The sequence below is a fragment of the Carassius auratus genome, chromosome 4 (genome assembly GCF_003368295.1).
Source record: "Carassius auratus strain Wakin chromosome 4, ASM336829v1, whole genome shotgun sequence".
Lineage (NCBI taxonomy): Eukaryota > Metazoa > Chordata > Actinopteri > Cypriniformes > Cyprinidae > Carassius > Carassius auratus.
In genome coordinates, this window is record NC_039246.1 from 10,695,441 (window position 1) to 10,711,209 (window position 15,769).

Genomic DNA, 15,769 nt, shown 5'->3' on the forward strand with positions numbered 1-15,769 from the left:
AAAAGATCCAGAGATTTCAATGATGTCATTCTTCTGTGTTATTTTTATTCTTCTACTGCGGTCTTCCCTGTTCTCAAATAATTAGAATGGTTCCTAAAACATTATAGTTGGTGTGAACTGGCCTTTATTGTTGCCTGGCGTTGTTTTTGTCTCTGATGGTAATGTTGTGTCTGTGTGTGTGTGTGTGTGTGCAGTGTACACCTGTAAGCTCTCAGAGGAAGAACACCCTCTCTTCCTGCGTCTGGTGGCGGGACCCAGTACAGATGTGCTCAGCTTTGTCCTGAAGGAGCAGCAAACCGGTGAAGTCCTGGTGAGCATTCGCTTTAGGTTTCTATCACAATCCTATATTAATGAAAACATGTCATGACACACATCTTCCTCTCGTTTATCAGTGGGACGCCTTTTCCATCCCCGAGCTGCAGAACTTCCTCCGCTTCTTGGATAAAGAGGAGCAGGACCAGATTTGCTCGATAACCAATCGCTACAACGCCTACAGAGAGAAACTGGAGGAGGCCATGAGAGCGACGGGCGGCCTGGGATAAAGCCAGTGCTTATGTGAAGGAACTGTAGCACTGCTGCCTCTAGTGCTCACTGTGTGTAAAGAACACTTATTAGGTGTCACTGTGCCAAGCGGACACCCCTTCTCAGAAACTCAGAACAGAGCACTGAGCTCCCAGAATGCACCTCAGGTGCCATATTTACCCATCCACCCTCTTTCACTCTTTCAGTTGTTTCTCATGTTCTGTTCTTTTACCTCTTGTGAACGATGCAAATGTGTAAATCAGATCTGTTTTTATTTAATTGTTGGATGTTGTGGTTTGTACATATTTTTGTTTGTTGTTTTAATTTATGTGGGTGAATTTTATTTTACTTTTTTTTTTTTTTTTTAGTAAAAGAGTCTTATTCTATGGCAAATATACTTATCGACCAGAAACTGATGGGACTGGGGATTTATTTTATTTTATATTATATTAAATACCAGATGACATAATGTGCCCTACCAAAGATAGTGTTGATGTGCTGTTGACAAAGTGATGACCAGACAGACAGTAAGCGCATGTTTGTGAAAGAGAAGATTGAATATGGTGAAGTAGGGACAGGAAATGAGGACTAAAGCAAAGTCATAATCACTAGTCTCTGAAGGGATGAATGCAAATAAAAACCTTTTTAAAAGTAAGCATTCTCAGGTGAAGTGCTGGAACTGGAACTGAATGGATTCAGGAAGTTGGCGAAGGAGCATAGAGGATGTTGGAAAGTATGCGGGAAGTGCCATGCAGCGGGTTTGGAGCGGAGCTGACTGATGTCTGTTGGGGTCAGATGGTCTTCCACAGTAAATTATGGGTAGTTTTGAGCTCTAGTTTAGGCAGATAATCATTGAACGGTGTATTTGCTGTTCGCCTATCATCAGCGACCCTGGAAAATGCGTTAGAGGATGTCTTCAAGATAAATGACTGAATATACAAGTAATGAAGATTGTTTGTTTTGAAGCTACAGCCTGAAAATAGTGATTTAAGCTAGTTTGATTGGTGAATATATATACGTGTAATCACACCGATCTGATTTACTGTACCAAAAGTTAATTTCACGTGCTTTTCTTCATTGTAGCTGAAACTGTTACTGTTGTGAGGTACAGTAAAAGAAAAGCAGACAGTGCTACTTTGTCTCAGCACACAAGGTCGACATTTTTGATGGTGTTTGGAATGATACTTGTGTATCAGTAGGTGATTTTAATATGTATCCACGTTTGTTTCTGTATGCTAGTGCTGCATGATGGTTTTTCTGATTGGTACTGCAACATTGTTGTCTATTGTGACACGCAGGTAGCGGCATCTTGTGGTCAACTGCTGTAACTACATCTCTGCAGTCTTAGGTCTCACCTGTGTCAATTTGATTATTTCAGACACAGATTGTGTGCTTTTTTAAAAAATAGTTTTTTCTTTATTATTATTATCGGTTTTATAACCTCTAACCAAAGATCTAGATAAAATACATAATTTAATTTAAATTTGATGCAAATTGCCTGGTGCAATCAGTTTTACACCTCAGTAAACTGAGGTTACATAGTATAGTATCTATCTTGTCTGATGGTTTTACCAGGGCAACTTTAATTGTAAACACTGGGGTAAATATAAATTAGAGTAATTAGTGTAATTGTTGTGTGAATATTACATCACGACAGTCTCAATATATGCAATCGAGGAGGATTTTGCAGGGGAATAAGACCAGTAATCTTATAAATGCTTTTTGTGCACTTTGTTTTAATTCAGGGAATTATTTTTATTTTGATTTATTAGTCTTCATCAGATGCCTATTGTCTTCCACTGTTTTAAAACGGCATTGCATCTAGTGGAAGCTCAGTTATGTTTTATAGATTTTTTTTTTCTTAAAGCTGTTTCAGAACTTGATTAGTGTTTTTTTTTTTTTTTTCATAAAACAAGCTTTTGTTTGTAGAGTAAGACTGTGAATGAATGTTATACTGTATTCTTGTGTAGTAAAGGGTTATGGATGTGAGTGAACTGCTTTACTTATTTTCAATTTACATGCATGTGTTATATTAATTCATGCATATTTTAACGGCTGTTTTAGGACATCACAGGCCAGTGCTGTTGTAGATAATTTAGAGATTGAAATCATGAAACACACTCTGCATTTGCCAACAAATCTCATTTGGTTCCAAAGTTGTAAGTGACATGCATATTTTGTCAAATTATATAGAAGACACCAGAAATGGCATTAATGGAAAAACATTGTTTTTAAGATTTATTGATTAAATATGCATGGTTAGAATCAAGATGTCATGCATTTTTTTTTTTTGAGGGTTTTTACCAATCGTGGCCTTTCTTGTTGAAGTTTTCTTTAAATAAAGATGAAACGTTTCACAATTCACAGCATCTGTCATCTGTAAAAAAAAAAAAAATCCACCCATGGAAAATGCATCGCACTTTACAGAGGCAACCCTCTTGCAGTTTATCTCGAAAGGTCATACAATGGCGGTTGCACAACCTTTCAGCTCATCTACTGGCTTTAAACATCACACTAAACTGTAAGGTTTTACGTGAGAGCAGAATTAGCATGTGAATGGTGTGTCCTCTGCGTGAACCCGTGTCAGATGTCTTCATCAGTGACTCATCGCACACTTCACGCGGAGAGCAGCGCGTCTTCTCTCGTGGCGTCCGTGAACACAAGCTGAACTTTATACAACTCTCAGAAAGACCTCACGACGCAAGCATGTAAGTTTACACCATTTATAGAGACCGAATATCGTATTTAAAAGACTTGGACGTAGTGCCACTGCAAACGTTCACTGTGGATAAACAAACCTGGTGTTTTCATTGCTGTTGTTCACTTGTAGACCCTCAGTGTAGTTTACTTCACATTCCCTTCAGAAGTGAAAACCGTCAGCTGTCGCGGACTATTTGCGTTATTTAGTAAAAAAAAAAAAAAGCGCGTTTCTATTGTGCTTTAGCGTCATTTGTGTTAATTAAACATTATTTCACAACCTCTGATGTAGTTTTGATAATGAGATGTTCCTGTGCTGAAATGAAAGATAGCGCGTGCGAGTCTGGACTGCCTTTAAAATCTAATCACACAGAATTTATATGTTATGACATTTTGTGTGGTTATAACCATCTAAACCATCTAAAGGTCTTATTATAATATTTAGTTGAATATAATGTTTATGTAAATAAACATGGTATTATATATCGAATAAATATAATCGAATAACCAAATATTACACTTAATTTGATTAATATTATTGGTAACACTGTTTTTGTTATTATTTTGTAATTTCTGAATGCCAGCATTCGTTTTTAATGATCATTATATGTAGTTTAATATATTTAAATTATATTTGAGTTATTTTAGTCAGTTTTTCATTATCACTATATTTAACTGAGTATTATTAAAACATATTATGTATAATATAATATTGAAATAATAAAAAAATGTAATTTTTTATTAATATTATTATTATACTGTTTTGTTATTAATTTGTGATTTCTGTAATTTATTGTTCTTATATTGTTTAAATTTTTTACCATTATAATATAATATAATATAATGCTGTATATTAATATAATATTGACCACACTGCCATACAATTGGTGTTACAGAAAATCCCAAAAAGCCCATTTTTGTGATTCCTAAATGTCATTATTATTTTTTATGAACACAATGTTAAGTTAAATATAAAAATTATAAAAATAAATATTGCTATTATATGAATATAAAATGTAATTAATAAAAAAAAGTAAAATTTATTTTGATTAATAGTTTTGTTGATGCTATTTTTTAATTTTGTGTAATGTAAATCTGTAATAATTTTTAAGGTTTTACATTTTTTAAAAGATTTGGGATGTCTTTGCTACTGTAATGATTTTATTTGTTTTTTAGTTTTTATTATACCATATTTTGTACAGTGTCTGAAAGCATTTTACCCATTTCCACAGGTTAGGGACGAGTTCTCTAAAGGTTTTATTGCTGGCAGTTGCAGTTGGTGTGTATCTCATTCCCTCTCCTATCGATCCCAAGCCATACACGTGAGTCTCGTTGCAAATCTTGTAGTGAACTGATCTTCAAAGAGATTTCAGTGACGTTTAATGTCACGCTGATGTATGTTTTCCAGGTTCGAGGACCCCCCGCCTGCTCTGGACGGTCCTCTGGCAGTAAACACACGATTACAGAGAGGTCGACGGCTGTTTTCCGGTCAACTCAAAGGCCCGGAGTCTTTCACGGCTGACCAGAAAGGTGAGCCTGGTCTTGTGCGTTTATCTGTTTGGTTTGAGAAATGCAGTCAGGTCTCATCTCTCCACTGTGTCTCTGAAGGAAACATCTACACTGGCACCGTCGACGGCAAGCTGTGGAGAATCAGCAATGAATCCCTCACTTTCATCACTCAGACGGGCCGAAACATCCCTGAATGTGGTAAATCCGCAAACTGCATGTGCAATTCAGGCTGAATCCTAGCAGCTTCATTGTGTAAGGCACTTCATGTGGCTTGATGAATATGTATCGCGGAGACGTTTGCTGGACCCCCCCCCAGCTGCCATCACACATTAGACATGCTGAAGTGATTCACAAAGACTCAAGTGTTGTTTTATCAAAGCCTTGGCTGTTCACAAGAATCTTGAATGCAGATGTCTTCATTAGAGCATAACTTATGTATTTTAGTAGGCTCTCATTCCTTATGTTGAGGTTTAATGCCTCTCTCTTATTTTACTGTATTTGAAATAATCATTATGTAGGTAAAGGAGTGATAAGCAGAATGCATGTGTCTGTCAGTTAGCAGATACTCAGATTTTTCTGTTATCAAGCATGTTGTCCTGTTGTTGTTGGTTGTATAGGCATGAGTACAGACTATGAGCCAGTATGTGGTCGTCCACATAGTCTGAGACTGGACCGAGATGGACAGCTTATCGTGGCCGACTCTTATCAGGGCCTGTTCAAGGTTGACCCTTGGACTGGAGAGAAGACGTTGCTACATTCCAGTAAAGAGGGTCAGTCAAAAAAGAGCTTTGCACAGCAATTTGGTTGCTTTGATCAGTTTACTATAAGGCTGCTTCTTTATATTTTTATACAAATCGGCCTCACTAAAATAAAAAAAAAGCATTATATTTAAATAACCCTGCCACATTCCTCCTACAAGGAGCTGATGGGATTCCCTTTGGCTTTCTGAACGGTCTGGAGATTTCTAAAAACGGAACTGTGTTTTTCACCGACTCCAGCAGTAAATGGGGAAGACGTCACGTCCGTTACGAGGTGAACGAGGGACGACCGAACATATCTTACTTCTTTCAGTTGAATTAAGTTCACGTGCACTAAAGGCCGCTTCTCTCTGCAGGTGTTGGAGACAAACCGTCTGGGTCGGCTTCTCTCGTATGACCCCGTGACCGGCCGTGTTCGGACGCTGTTGGATTCTCTCTACATGCCTAACGGCTTTGCCTTCTCACCTGATGAGGACTTCCTGCTCCTGGCTGAAACCAGTATCGCACATGTTATTAAGTAAGAGCTGGAAAATGAAATTTGTCCATATATCAGGATGGTAGAGTATGGTGTTTAGACTTTCTCCCTGCTTCTCAGGTTCTGGTTGAAAGGACCTAAAGCGGGCACCAAGGAGGTGGTCCTGAACAACATGATCGGTTACCCTGATAACATCCGCCTCAGTGACCGCGGCACGTTTTTAGTAGGCATAACCACTGTTAGATTCAGAGGACGGCTTTTCCCACCGTTCTTGGATCTGATTGGTCCGTATCCTGCTGTTAAACGCTTCATAGTGAAGGTGGGTAAATCTTAAATATGTGGGGTTCAGAGTTATTTTAGTATCACTGAGATACTATTGTAGTTTTTATTCATATTTTGATATTTATTTTATTTAGGCTAACTTTTTTTTATCATTTTAGTTTTTATTGAATGTAATAACCCAGGTGAGGTTCTTATTTTAATTTTAGTACATTTTGTTTGTGTTTGTTTTTTAATGTCTATTTAGTTTCTAATATTTATTTCAGTTTTTGAGTTATTTTAGTACTTCAAGTTGAACTAAATGGCAATTTGAAATGTTAGCATGGCATGGCAACTAGCTGAACTAAAATATATAACAAAATAAAGCAAATTATTTTATTTGAATTAGTATATATTTCATATCAGGTAGTTTTATGATTTTATTTTTAGTTGAGCATAATAGTTATGCATTATGCATTACTAAATAATTTTCACATTTAATGTGTTTTTGTATTTCTTTATTACTTTGTGTTATTCTATGTCTATTTATGCCAAATATGTCTTTTTAGTTTGTCATTTATATGCATTTATTATAATCTATATAATAGTTTGTATTTTAGTTTTAGTTTTTTTAGTACATGAAGTAAACCAATAGTAAATAAAATAAATATTGTCTTGTTAAAGCTGCAGTTGGTAACTTTTGTAAAAATATATTTTTTACATATTTATTAAACCTGTCATTATGTCCTGACAGTAGAATATGAGACAGATAATCTGTGAAAAAATCAAGCTCCTCTGGCTCCTCCCAGTGGTCCTATTGCCATTTGCAGAAAATACATCGCTCCCGGTAAGAAACAACCAATCAGAGCTGTGGTCCGTAACTTTGTTTGTGTTCAAAATGTACAAAATGTATATAATAAGCGAGTACACCATGAATCCATTTTCCAAACCGTGTTTTTAGCTTGTCCTGAATCACTAGGGTGCACCTATAATAAGTGTTTATATTCGGACTATTTTAGATTGCTTCGGGGGTACCGCGGCGGAGTAACCCAGTACCTTTGTGATTCTTCATAGACATAAACAGAGAGAAGTAGTTCCGGCTACGATGTTCTTCTGCAAGACACAAGCAGTTCTGTTTATTAACTGCTAGAGCGTCAAAAGTTACCAACTGCAGATTTAACTGGCAAAGATAAAACATAAAACAGTATTTCTTTTAGAATCTCGATCATGAACTCTGTTGCAGCTCGTTCCTCTCGGCTGGTATGATGTTCTGCTGCCCAAGTACGGCTTGATTCTGGAGCTGGGGCCTGACGGAGAGGTGATCGACAGCCTCCACGACCCCACAGGCAGCCTCACGTGGGCCGTCAGCGATGTCTTCCAGCAGGGGACGCACTACTATCTGGGCAACACTGACCTGCCGTTCCTGCCTGTGCTGGAGGAGTGGAGCTGACTCACACGTGGGAAAACTGGGACTTCTGATAACCTTTCACTGAGAATGTAAAATGATTTCATTTTAACAATGCACCTCAGTCTTGTGAAAAAGCTACATGAGGTTCTAACTGTGAATTCTGTGACTTTAAGTCTGGTTATAATCGGTCTAACACAGATGTTTTAACTGTATTAGTGCCACAATCTGTTTTGTTTTATAAAGGTTTTCTGAACTGCAAAATGCACTGGTCAACGTGCACTAGAAATGTAAGATATGATCATTTTGAACAGCTGTTCCCAATAAAAAACATTTTCTTATGCTAATGTGATGCAAAAGACAGAAATAATGTTGCACTTCGATGGTAGTGAACTTTGACACAAAAACGAAAATATTAAAAATGTATGTAGGATATACAGATTAACTCATTTGCAATTAGTTTATATATATACAGTATATATATATATATATATATATATATATATATAAAATAAAGATATTCAAAAATATATATTGCAATGATAGTATATGTAATATTTAGGAACTATAATACATAAAATATATATATAAAAAGGTAATATAAATAAAAATATTGAAGAGATTATATATATATATATATATATATATATATATATATATATATATATATATATATATATATAAAATCACATAATTAAAAACGTACTGTAATAAGAATATATAATATATACATACAATAATCACAAGTTGTACGCAGTTAAACTACTTTTAAAATTACATTTAGCTGAATAAATGTTATAAAATTAAGCAAAAAAATTAAATAAAAACACTGCAATAAAAATGATTTCATAATGCTTTTATCAATCAAACACACAAGACAAATGTCCACAGCAACCATTGCAATGCTACTGACAAATATCATGAAAGAATTATGTGCAAAACATCATTAAACATGTCAGGCCTGTTGATCACAGACTGGAAAGTGCTTCACTGAACGGATGTATTGAAATATTGTGAAAAAGATCTGCTTATGCCTGTCTGCCTCCGCTCCGGTCACTTTAGCTGATTTGAGAAATTGGCAGTCACAGCAGAAGATTGATGAAGGTTAGGTAGAAGTCTGAAAGTAAAACAGTCCCTCATCGCCACAAGTTTGTGTTGCCCACCGCAGGATTTCCCTCAAAGAACCAAAAATACACAGATTCATCAAAGACCTGCTGTGATCCACAGCTTTGGCTCATTCACGACTGACATCCATCAAACACAAAACTCAGAGAAGAAAACATTTAAAAGGCAATAATGAAATACTAAATACAATATTTGCACCTAGTTAGTGAATCTTTTAGTTATAGAACTCAAGTGAAATGTCTGTCCAAACACAGACTGTCCGCTGCCATACGCAAGTGTCAGGAACTGAAAAAGTTAGAGAATATTTTTATATAATAAGGTATATTGTGCATTAAAACTACTGTAATTCATTATCATATGCAAGCCTATTTCTGCTATGGGATAAAAAAAAAAGAAATGGTAATCGCAATTTTTAATCTCACAATTCAGACTTTAGAATTTTAAAATGTAGAAGATATAAACTCACAATTAACTCGCTTTTATTGTATATAAAGTTGCAATTCTAAGAAGTTTGAATTGTGAGATTTGTGACAAAAAAAACAACAACTACAACAACAACAACAAAAAAACGGAATTCTGAGAATTCTCAGTATTTATTAGTTTACATTAGGTTTTCTCAGAAATGTGGATTTATATCTTGCAATTGTGGAAAAAGTCCAAATTGTGATATAAACTCACAATTAAAAAAATCCTAATTGTACGATAAAAAGTTGCAATGACCTTTTTTATTTTTGATCCTGTAGCCAAAAAACAAGCTTCCATTCTCAGTGTTGATCATAAAAGGCAGGCTTAGTAGAGTTGTGAATTCTTTTATAACTGAAGATGTGGAGTGGAATGTTTCAGACACATCTGGCAAACAAACAAATTATCCCAACAATTTTCAAATGCATTACAAAATTGGAAAACTCAAGACGGTTTAAAGCAAAAGTAAAACAACATTTTCAAAAACATTACAATAAAGACAATATCCTGTGTTAAAGCAGCAAAACTGAACGTTAATTGAGAATAAAGAGGAATCTGATGTGAATGAGAGCTGGAGGGGATGAAGGTCGTGTCTGTGGTGTGTTTGGTACCCTGGGCGCACCCTGATGACCTCATCAGAGGAGAGACCGGGCCGGATATAAAGGGAGCAAGAGGGCTTGTTTTTCAGTGCCCTTTATTCATTCCCTCCATGTGTCTTGTTCCTGTAAACCTCTCCACGCTCTACTTCAGCGTCTGTCGTCGTTTGTTTCTGTGAGGCACGAGGCTGCTGAACATCAACCGAGGATCAAACCTGAACCTGGTGAAACAGTGACAAGCGAGCTGGAAGTTAGATTTCCTAACATCTTAATAATAATAATACAGCTATTTCTAGTGAATGCTGATTGTTGAAGTGTTAAGGAAGCACTGACTGTGAGTCGTAGACGCCTGGCGTTCTGCAGGACTGTCCCGAGCAGGACTGCAGCATCATGAGACGGTGGTTCATCTTCTCCAGGACTTCCTGATCGATGCTCTTGGCGATGTTACTCAGCTGAAACGGGTCTGCTGTCAGGTTATAGACCTCCACAAACACCTGCAAGCAAAGAAGCTGTGCTATTATTACAGTTATTAATACATATTAAATATTTTTTATTATACTTTGCAGTATTACTGTCAGTGCGCTGTTGGAAGCACTAGCTTTTATTTTTACCTCATTATCATCAAATTCACAGTACTGTAAGTTGGCGGCCTGTGCTACTGTGCGAACGCAGGCGTACGTGTTATTGTACGAGTCTTCGCACACACAGTCGGGGAAGCACTCCTGCAGAGACAACAGCTGTGTTACAGCACTCATTTTTTGTGGTTACTGTAATGACTGTTTATTTGTGGCACACAGAGCCTCACCGAGACCCCGGGGCCCAGCAAAGGGCAGGCTGGGTCTGAGATGTTGCTTCCTTCTCCCTCATATTCCACCAGTACATCAGATCTCCACGTGCTGCTGTTCCCTTGACTGGTCTGAGACACAAAGACAACTCAAATCAAACGCAAACGCAACCCCTTATTAATTTATCACTTAAGTTAATTATACTGAACCTGTAGCAAGAAACACTACAAAAAACATCCATTATGCCAAAAATGACCAAGAATGCCAATACTTTATTTAATTTAAAAGTTAATAAATTCAAACAGGATTCACCATGATGGGAAGAAATGACATCCCGTCCATCTGAGTTTCATTGACGCTGTATCCTGCGATATCCAGGATTGTTGGACCCAAATCCACATTTGCTATAAGTAACTGTTAAAACAGATCAATTATTTACACATAAAATAAAAAAAAAGCTAATAAATATTATAAAAACCTTTTCTGTTAATGTGAATATTACATATACAGGTCCTTCTAAAAAAATTAGCATATTGTGATAAAAGTTCATTATTTTCCATAATGTAATGATAAAAATTAAACTTTTATATATTTTAGATTCATTGCACACCAACTGAAATATTTCAGGTCTTTTATTGTTTTAATACTGATGATTTTGGCATACAGCTCATGAAAACCCAAAATTCCTATCTCAAAAAATTAGCATATTTCATCCGACCAATAAAAGAAAAGTGTTTTTAATAAAAAATAAGTCAACCTTCAAATAATTATGTTCAGTTATGGACTCAATACTTGGTCGGGAATCCTTTTGCAGAAATGACTGCTTCAATGCGGCGTGGCATGGAGGCAATCAGCCTGTGGCACTGCTGAGGTGTTATGGAGGCCCAGGATGCTTCGATAGCGGCCTTAAGCTCATCCAGAGTGTTGGGTCTTGCGTCTCTCAACTTTCTCTTCACAATATCCCACAGATTCTCTATGGGGTTCAGGTCAGGAGAGTTGGCAGGCCAATTGAGCACAGTAATACCATGGTCAGTAAACCATTTACCAGTGGTTTTGGCACTGTGAGCAGGTGCCAGGTCGTGCTGAAAAACGCAGCTGACATGGCACCCCAGACCATCACTGACTGTGGGTACTTGACACTGGACTTCAGGCATTTTGGCATTTCCTTCTCCCAAGTCTTCCTCCAGACACTGGCACCATGATTTCCGAATGACATGCAAAATTTGCTTTCATCCGAAAAAAGTACTTTGGTGCACTGAGCAACAGTCCAGTGCTGCTTCTCTGTAGCCCATTTCCTGCACATGCCTGTGCACAGTGGCTCTGGATGTTTCTACTCCAGACTCAGTCCACTGCTTCCACAGGTCTCCCAAGGTCTGGAATCGGTCCTTCTCCACAATCTTCCTCAGGGTCCGGTCACCTCTTCTCGTTGCGCAGCTTTTTTTGCCACACTTTTTCCTTCCCACAGACTTCCCACTGAGGTGCCTTGATACAGCACTCTGGTAACAGCCTATTCGTTCAGAAATTTCTTTCTGTGTCTTACCCTCTCACTTGAGCAGTCAGGTCGGCAGTCTTACCCATGATTGCGGTTTTGAGTAATGAACCAGGCTGGAAGTTTTTAAAAGCCTCAGGAATCTTTTGCAGGTGTTTAGAGTTAATTAGTTGATTCAGATGATTAGGTTAATAGCTCGTTTAGAGAACCTTTTCATGATATGCTAATTTTTTGAGATAGGAATTTTGGGTTTTCATGAGCTGTATGCCAAAATCATCACTATTAAAACAGTAAAAGACCTGAAATATTTCAGTTGGTGTGCAATGAATCTAAAATATATGAAAGTTAAATTTTTATCATTACATTATGGAAAATAATGAACTTTTATCACAATAAGCTAATTTTTTGAGAAGGACCTATATAGCGTGCATACACAAGGAAAAAGCAAACAAATCTGGTTTAGATTCAAAACTTGTTTGAAAAAAAAATTAAATATATACTATAAAATTAAATAATGTGAGAAAGTAAAATTAAACAAGGGGGGGGGGGGCTGAAAATAAAATGAAGAAATAAAATAAATACTATTAAGAAACAAAAAATAAGAAAATATAATGTAATTTAGTTTTTTTATGCTTGTTTATATTACCGGGCTTGTCTGGTTGGGTTTGATATTAGGCCCTCGCACCAAAAGAGGAACTCTGATATCAAATTCATAGAGTTGCCTCTTATCCATTGGAAGAGAAAACTGGCCTGAGAGACGAAACAGACACATGACAAAATAAAAGCTAGGGAAAGTAAAAAAAAAAAAAAAAAAAAAACATTTCTTCTCTATATAACTCATTGTGTACCTGTGTGGTATCCATTGTCAGAGGTGAAGATGATGTAGGTGCTGCTTAGCTCTCCTCTGACCTCCAACTTTCTCACCACCTTCTCCACCAGGTCGTCTACAGATAGTAAAGTACGCCACCTGGTGGAACAGATCATCGGTGTCGCATTACTTCATGTGCAATATTAATATCAAGTGCATGATTTAAAAGCATCTGAATACCGTTTTCTGTAGGCGTTATCCAAGAACTCCACTGAAGAGTTGGTCATGGGCGTTTTTGCTTGTCTGATGAGCCAGTGCTTGTCCTGAAAAACAGGTTGAAATGTTGTCACATATTCAAAAGACGATCCAATCAGAATATTTCAGACACGTTGGGCCTGTACCTTGCCGTGTATGTTAAAGTTAGGGTCTCTTGGTGCTTTAACGTTGGGGAAACTGCTCTCGTACTGAGGAGCGGCTGTCCAGGGCGAGTGAGGGGCTGGTGTGGACACCATCATGAAGAAAGGCCTGCGGTTTGACTTGTTTTCCAGGAAGTCGATGGAAATATTGGCCTGGAAGGAATCAGAAGCCACTGAACATCAAATGCATGAGGTCTGATGTAGTCTCATGAACACAGGTGAGATCTGCTCGTACCAGAACATCTGTAAGGTAATCTTCGCTGTAGTTCTGTCCATGCCGCTGCTCCCTGCCGTTCACCGACAGCGTGTAGTTGTAGTATTTGGAGTTTCTCTCCTGTAGGAATATGTTCAAATCATAGCAAATATTTCACTTTAAACAAATCTGGTTTAGAATCAAAACTCAATTTCCGAAACCTGAAAATGTAAAAAAATTGACAATACAGAAATACAAATATAACTTAGAAAATTTAAATAAAGAAATAAAACAGTTAAATTTAATAAAAATGATTAAAATAAAGAAATACTTTTTAATAAATAAATACATCCAAACATTTTTCCGGTCTTTGAAACAATTAAACAAACCAAACCTTCAATCTGCTCTCAGTGAGCTATGAATCATGGGAGCTGCTATTAGGAAAATAATTAGAATGACTTCAGAAAACATACTTTTTCTCTTCTGGATTTATTTCTTGCATGAGTTCTTGTACCAGCTTCCCAAACATGCTATATTTTAGGCTACAAACTGTTTTCCTAACCTTTCAGCTAAAATTAGATTTTACAGCACTGATGGGAAAGGTTGAAGGCCTTGTCAATGTATTCCAGCTTGTCATTTTTCTCTTTTTTTCATTTCTTCATTTAACTTAAATTTTGTAAATTTGTTTTTTACATTTCTTCATTTTAATGTTTTTTAATTTCTCTTTTATTTTTTATATTCTACTCATGATTCCCAAAGGTAAGCCTTTGGGTTATAGTATTATCTATATCTATCTATCTATCTATCTATCTATCTATCTATCTAATATATATATATATATATATATATATATATATATATATATATATATATATATATATATAATTAGATTTCATTTTTTGGTTTTCATTTGAATTTTTTTCATTTTATTAGCTTTTTTCTTTTTTTATTAGATTTTTATTATAAAAATGTTTCTGAATTATTTTATTTTTAATTTCAGTTTTCCGTTAGTTAGTAATTTTAGAACTTATTTCAGTTAGTTGCTAATTTTCATTCAGTTTTCCCATCACAATAACATCACTGCTATAGATGAACAGTCAAATAAAATTTACAGTTAAATGATTACATTATTAAATGATACATCTCCTGTGTTTTTCTTACCAGGGCGAACCAGTGATCCCAGCCTGGAGGAACGTGCTCCACACCTCCTGCTTTTTTATTCCCGTACTATAGCAGAGAAACAGACACGGATGATTCAAGGTGATGTACCGTCAACTGATTCACCCAAAGAAAAGGTTTCATCAATGTGAAAGCTCCCAGTATGTGTCTTCACCTCATTCAGATACTTCCCAGCAAAGAAGGTCTGATAGATGCCGTGTTTCTGAAGGAAGGCAGGGAAAGTCTCGGGCTCTTGGGTCTTCTGCCATGCAGTGCTGCTGCAGTTGCCCTCCAGCGTGTTGTTGACCACATGATGGTTATGAGGATATTTGCCCGTCAGGATGCTCGCCCGGCTGGGACAGCAAAGGGGACTGGCGACAAACTGCATGAGAGAAGAAATGACAAAAAGAGTTGAGAGATGCTGTGCAAATTAACAGATGCAATGGCAAACATGCATGCTGGTTGATCCTCAATGCACATTTTAATTGTTATGTCTAACAAATTTATAAATATTCTCATGTAGAACAATATAAGGGCTTTTTAAGCTTGAATGACATGCAAGATCCCATAGCACTTCTATGCATCAATAAACAGATCCAGAACAATTTCTACTCACCGTGTTTGTAAAGGTTATCCCAGCATCACCTATCAGCTTTTTAGTCTTCACCAAAGGGATCTGTAGAACGAAAGATGGCAAGATTCTCGTGAAGCAGCTCGTTTAAGTTACTTTAGCCACGATACATAAAAGTAGAAATGCATGGAAGAAATCCAAACCACGGAGAATGACAACAAAAAAAATACTTTCTTAGAAAATATACTCACCATTCCACCGATAGACACATCTAGATCATCAGTCAGGATTAAAACTATATTCGCTCTGGGATTCATTTTAGCCTCGGCCAGACTGTTACAATGCAAAGTGACGCAGATGAGAATAACATGTAACATTACAAACGGAGAAGAAGCCATCTTTAGTGCCGAATTAAAAACACATAAAGCCATGACCTAAACGAGGACCTTTTCTTGAGATAAAAGCATTAAATTCTGTAAGGAAAGGAAAACGCTGGAGCAGCTAGCTTGCCTAGTCTTGTGTACGAAATTACTAATCATACT

General features: G+C 36.6%; 2 protein-coding genes and 1 pseudogene across 2 annotated transcripts; 2 read left to right on the plus strand and 1 right to left on the minus strand.

Annotated features, from left to right (window-relative positions):
• LOC113067985 (ras association domain-containing protein 1-like) overlaps positions 1-2,352 on the plus strand; it is a 35,832-nt pseudogene extending 33,480 nt beyond the window's left edge.
• Positions 2,353-3,078: 726 nt separating this feature from the next.
• On the plus strand, positions 3,079-7,971 carry LOC113067992 (adipocyte plasma membrane-associated protein-like). Its single transcript, XM_026240522.1, has 9 exons — positions 3,079-3,230; positions 4,452-4,541; positions 4,628-4,749; positions 4,828-4,926; positions 5,346-5,498; positions 5,648-5,760; positions 5,843-6,003; positions 6,082-6,280; positions 7,463-7,971. Exons 1-9 carry the CDS (start codon positions 3,079-3,081, stop codon positions 7,667-7,669), a joined length of 1,296 nt encoding a protein of 431 aa, XP_026096307.1. The 3' UTR covers positions 7,670-7,971.
• Positions 7,972-9,442: 1,471 nt separating this feature from the next.
• LOC113067919 (N-acetylglucosamine-6-sulfatase-like) lies at positions 9,443-15,753 on the minus strand. The gene is made up of 14 exons (XM_026240404.1): positions 15,479-15,753; positions 15,273-15,332; positions 14,832-15,038; positions 14,660-14,725; positions 13,541-13,639; positions 13,291-13,458; positions 13,130-13,212; positions 12,930-13,048; positions 12,728-12,831; positions 10,905-11,006; positions 10,613-10,723; positions 10,419-10,529; positions 10,141-10,301; positions 9,443-10,028 (listed from the first exon to the last, which is right to left on the minus strand). The coding sequence occupies exons 1-14, from the start codon at positions 15,656-15,658 to the stop codon at positions 9,953-9,955; spliced, it is 1,647 nt and encodes a 548-aa protein (XP_026096189.1). The 5' UTR covers positions 15,659-15,753; the 3' UTR covers positions 9,443-9,952.
• Between the last annotated feature and the right edge of the window lie 16 nt (positions 15,754-15,769).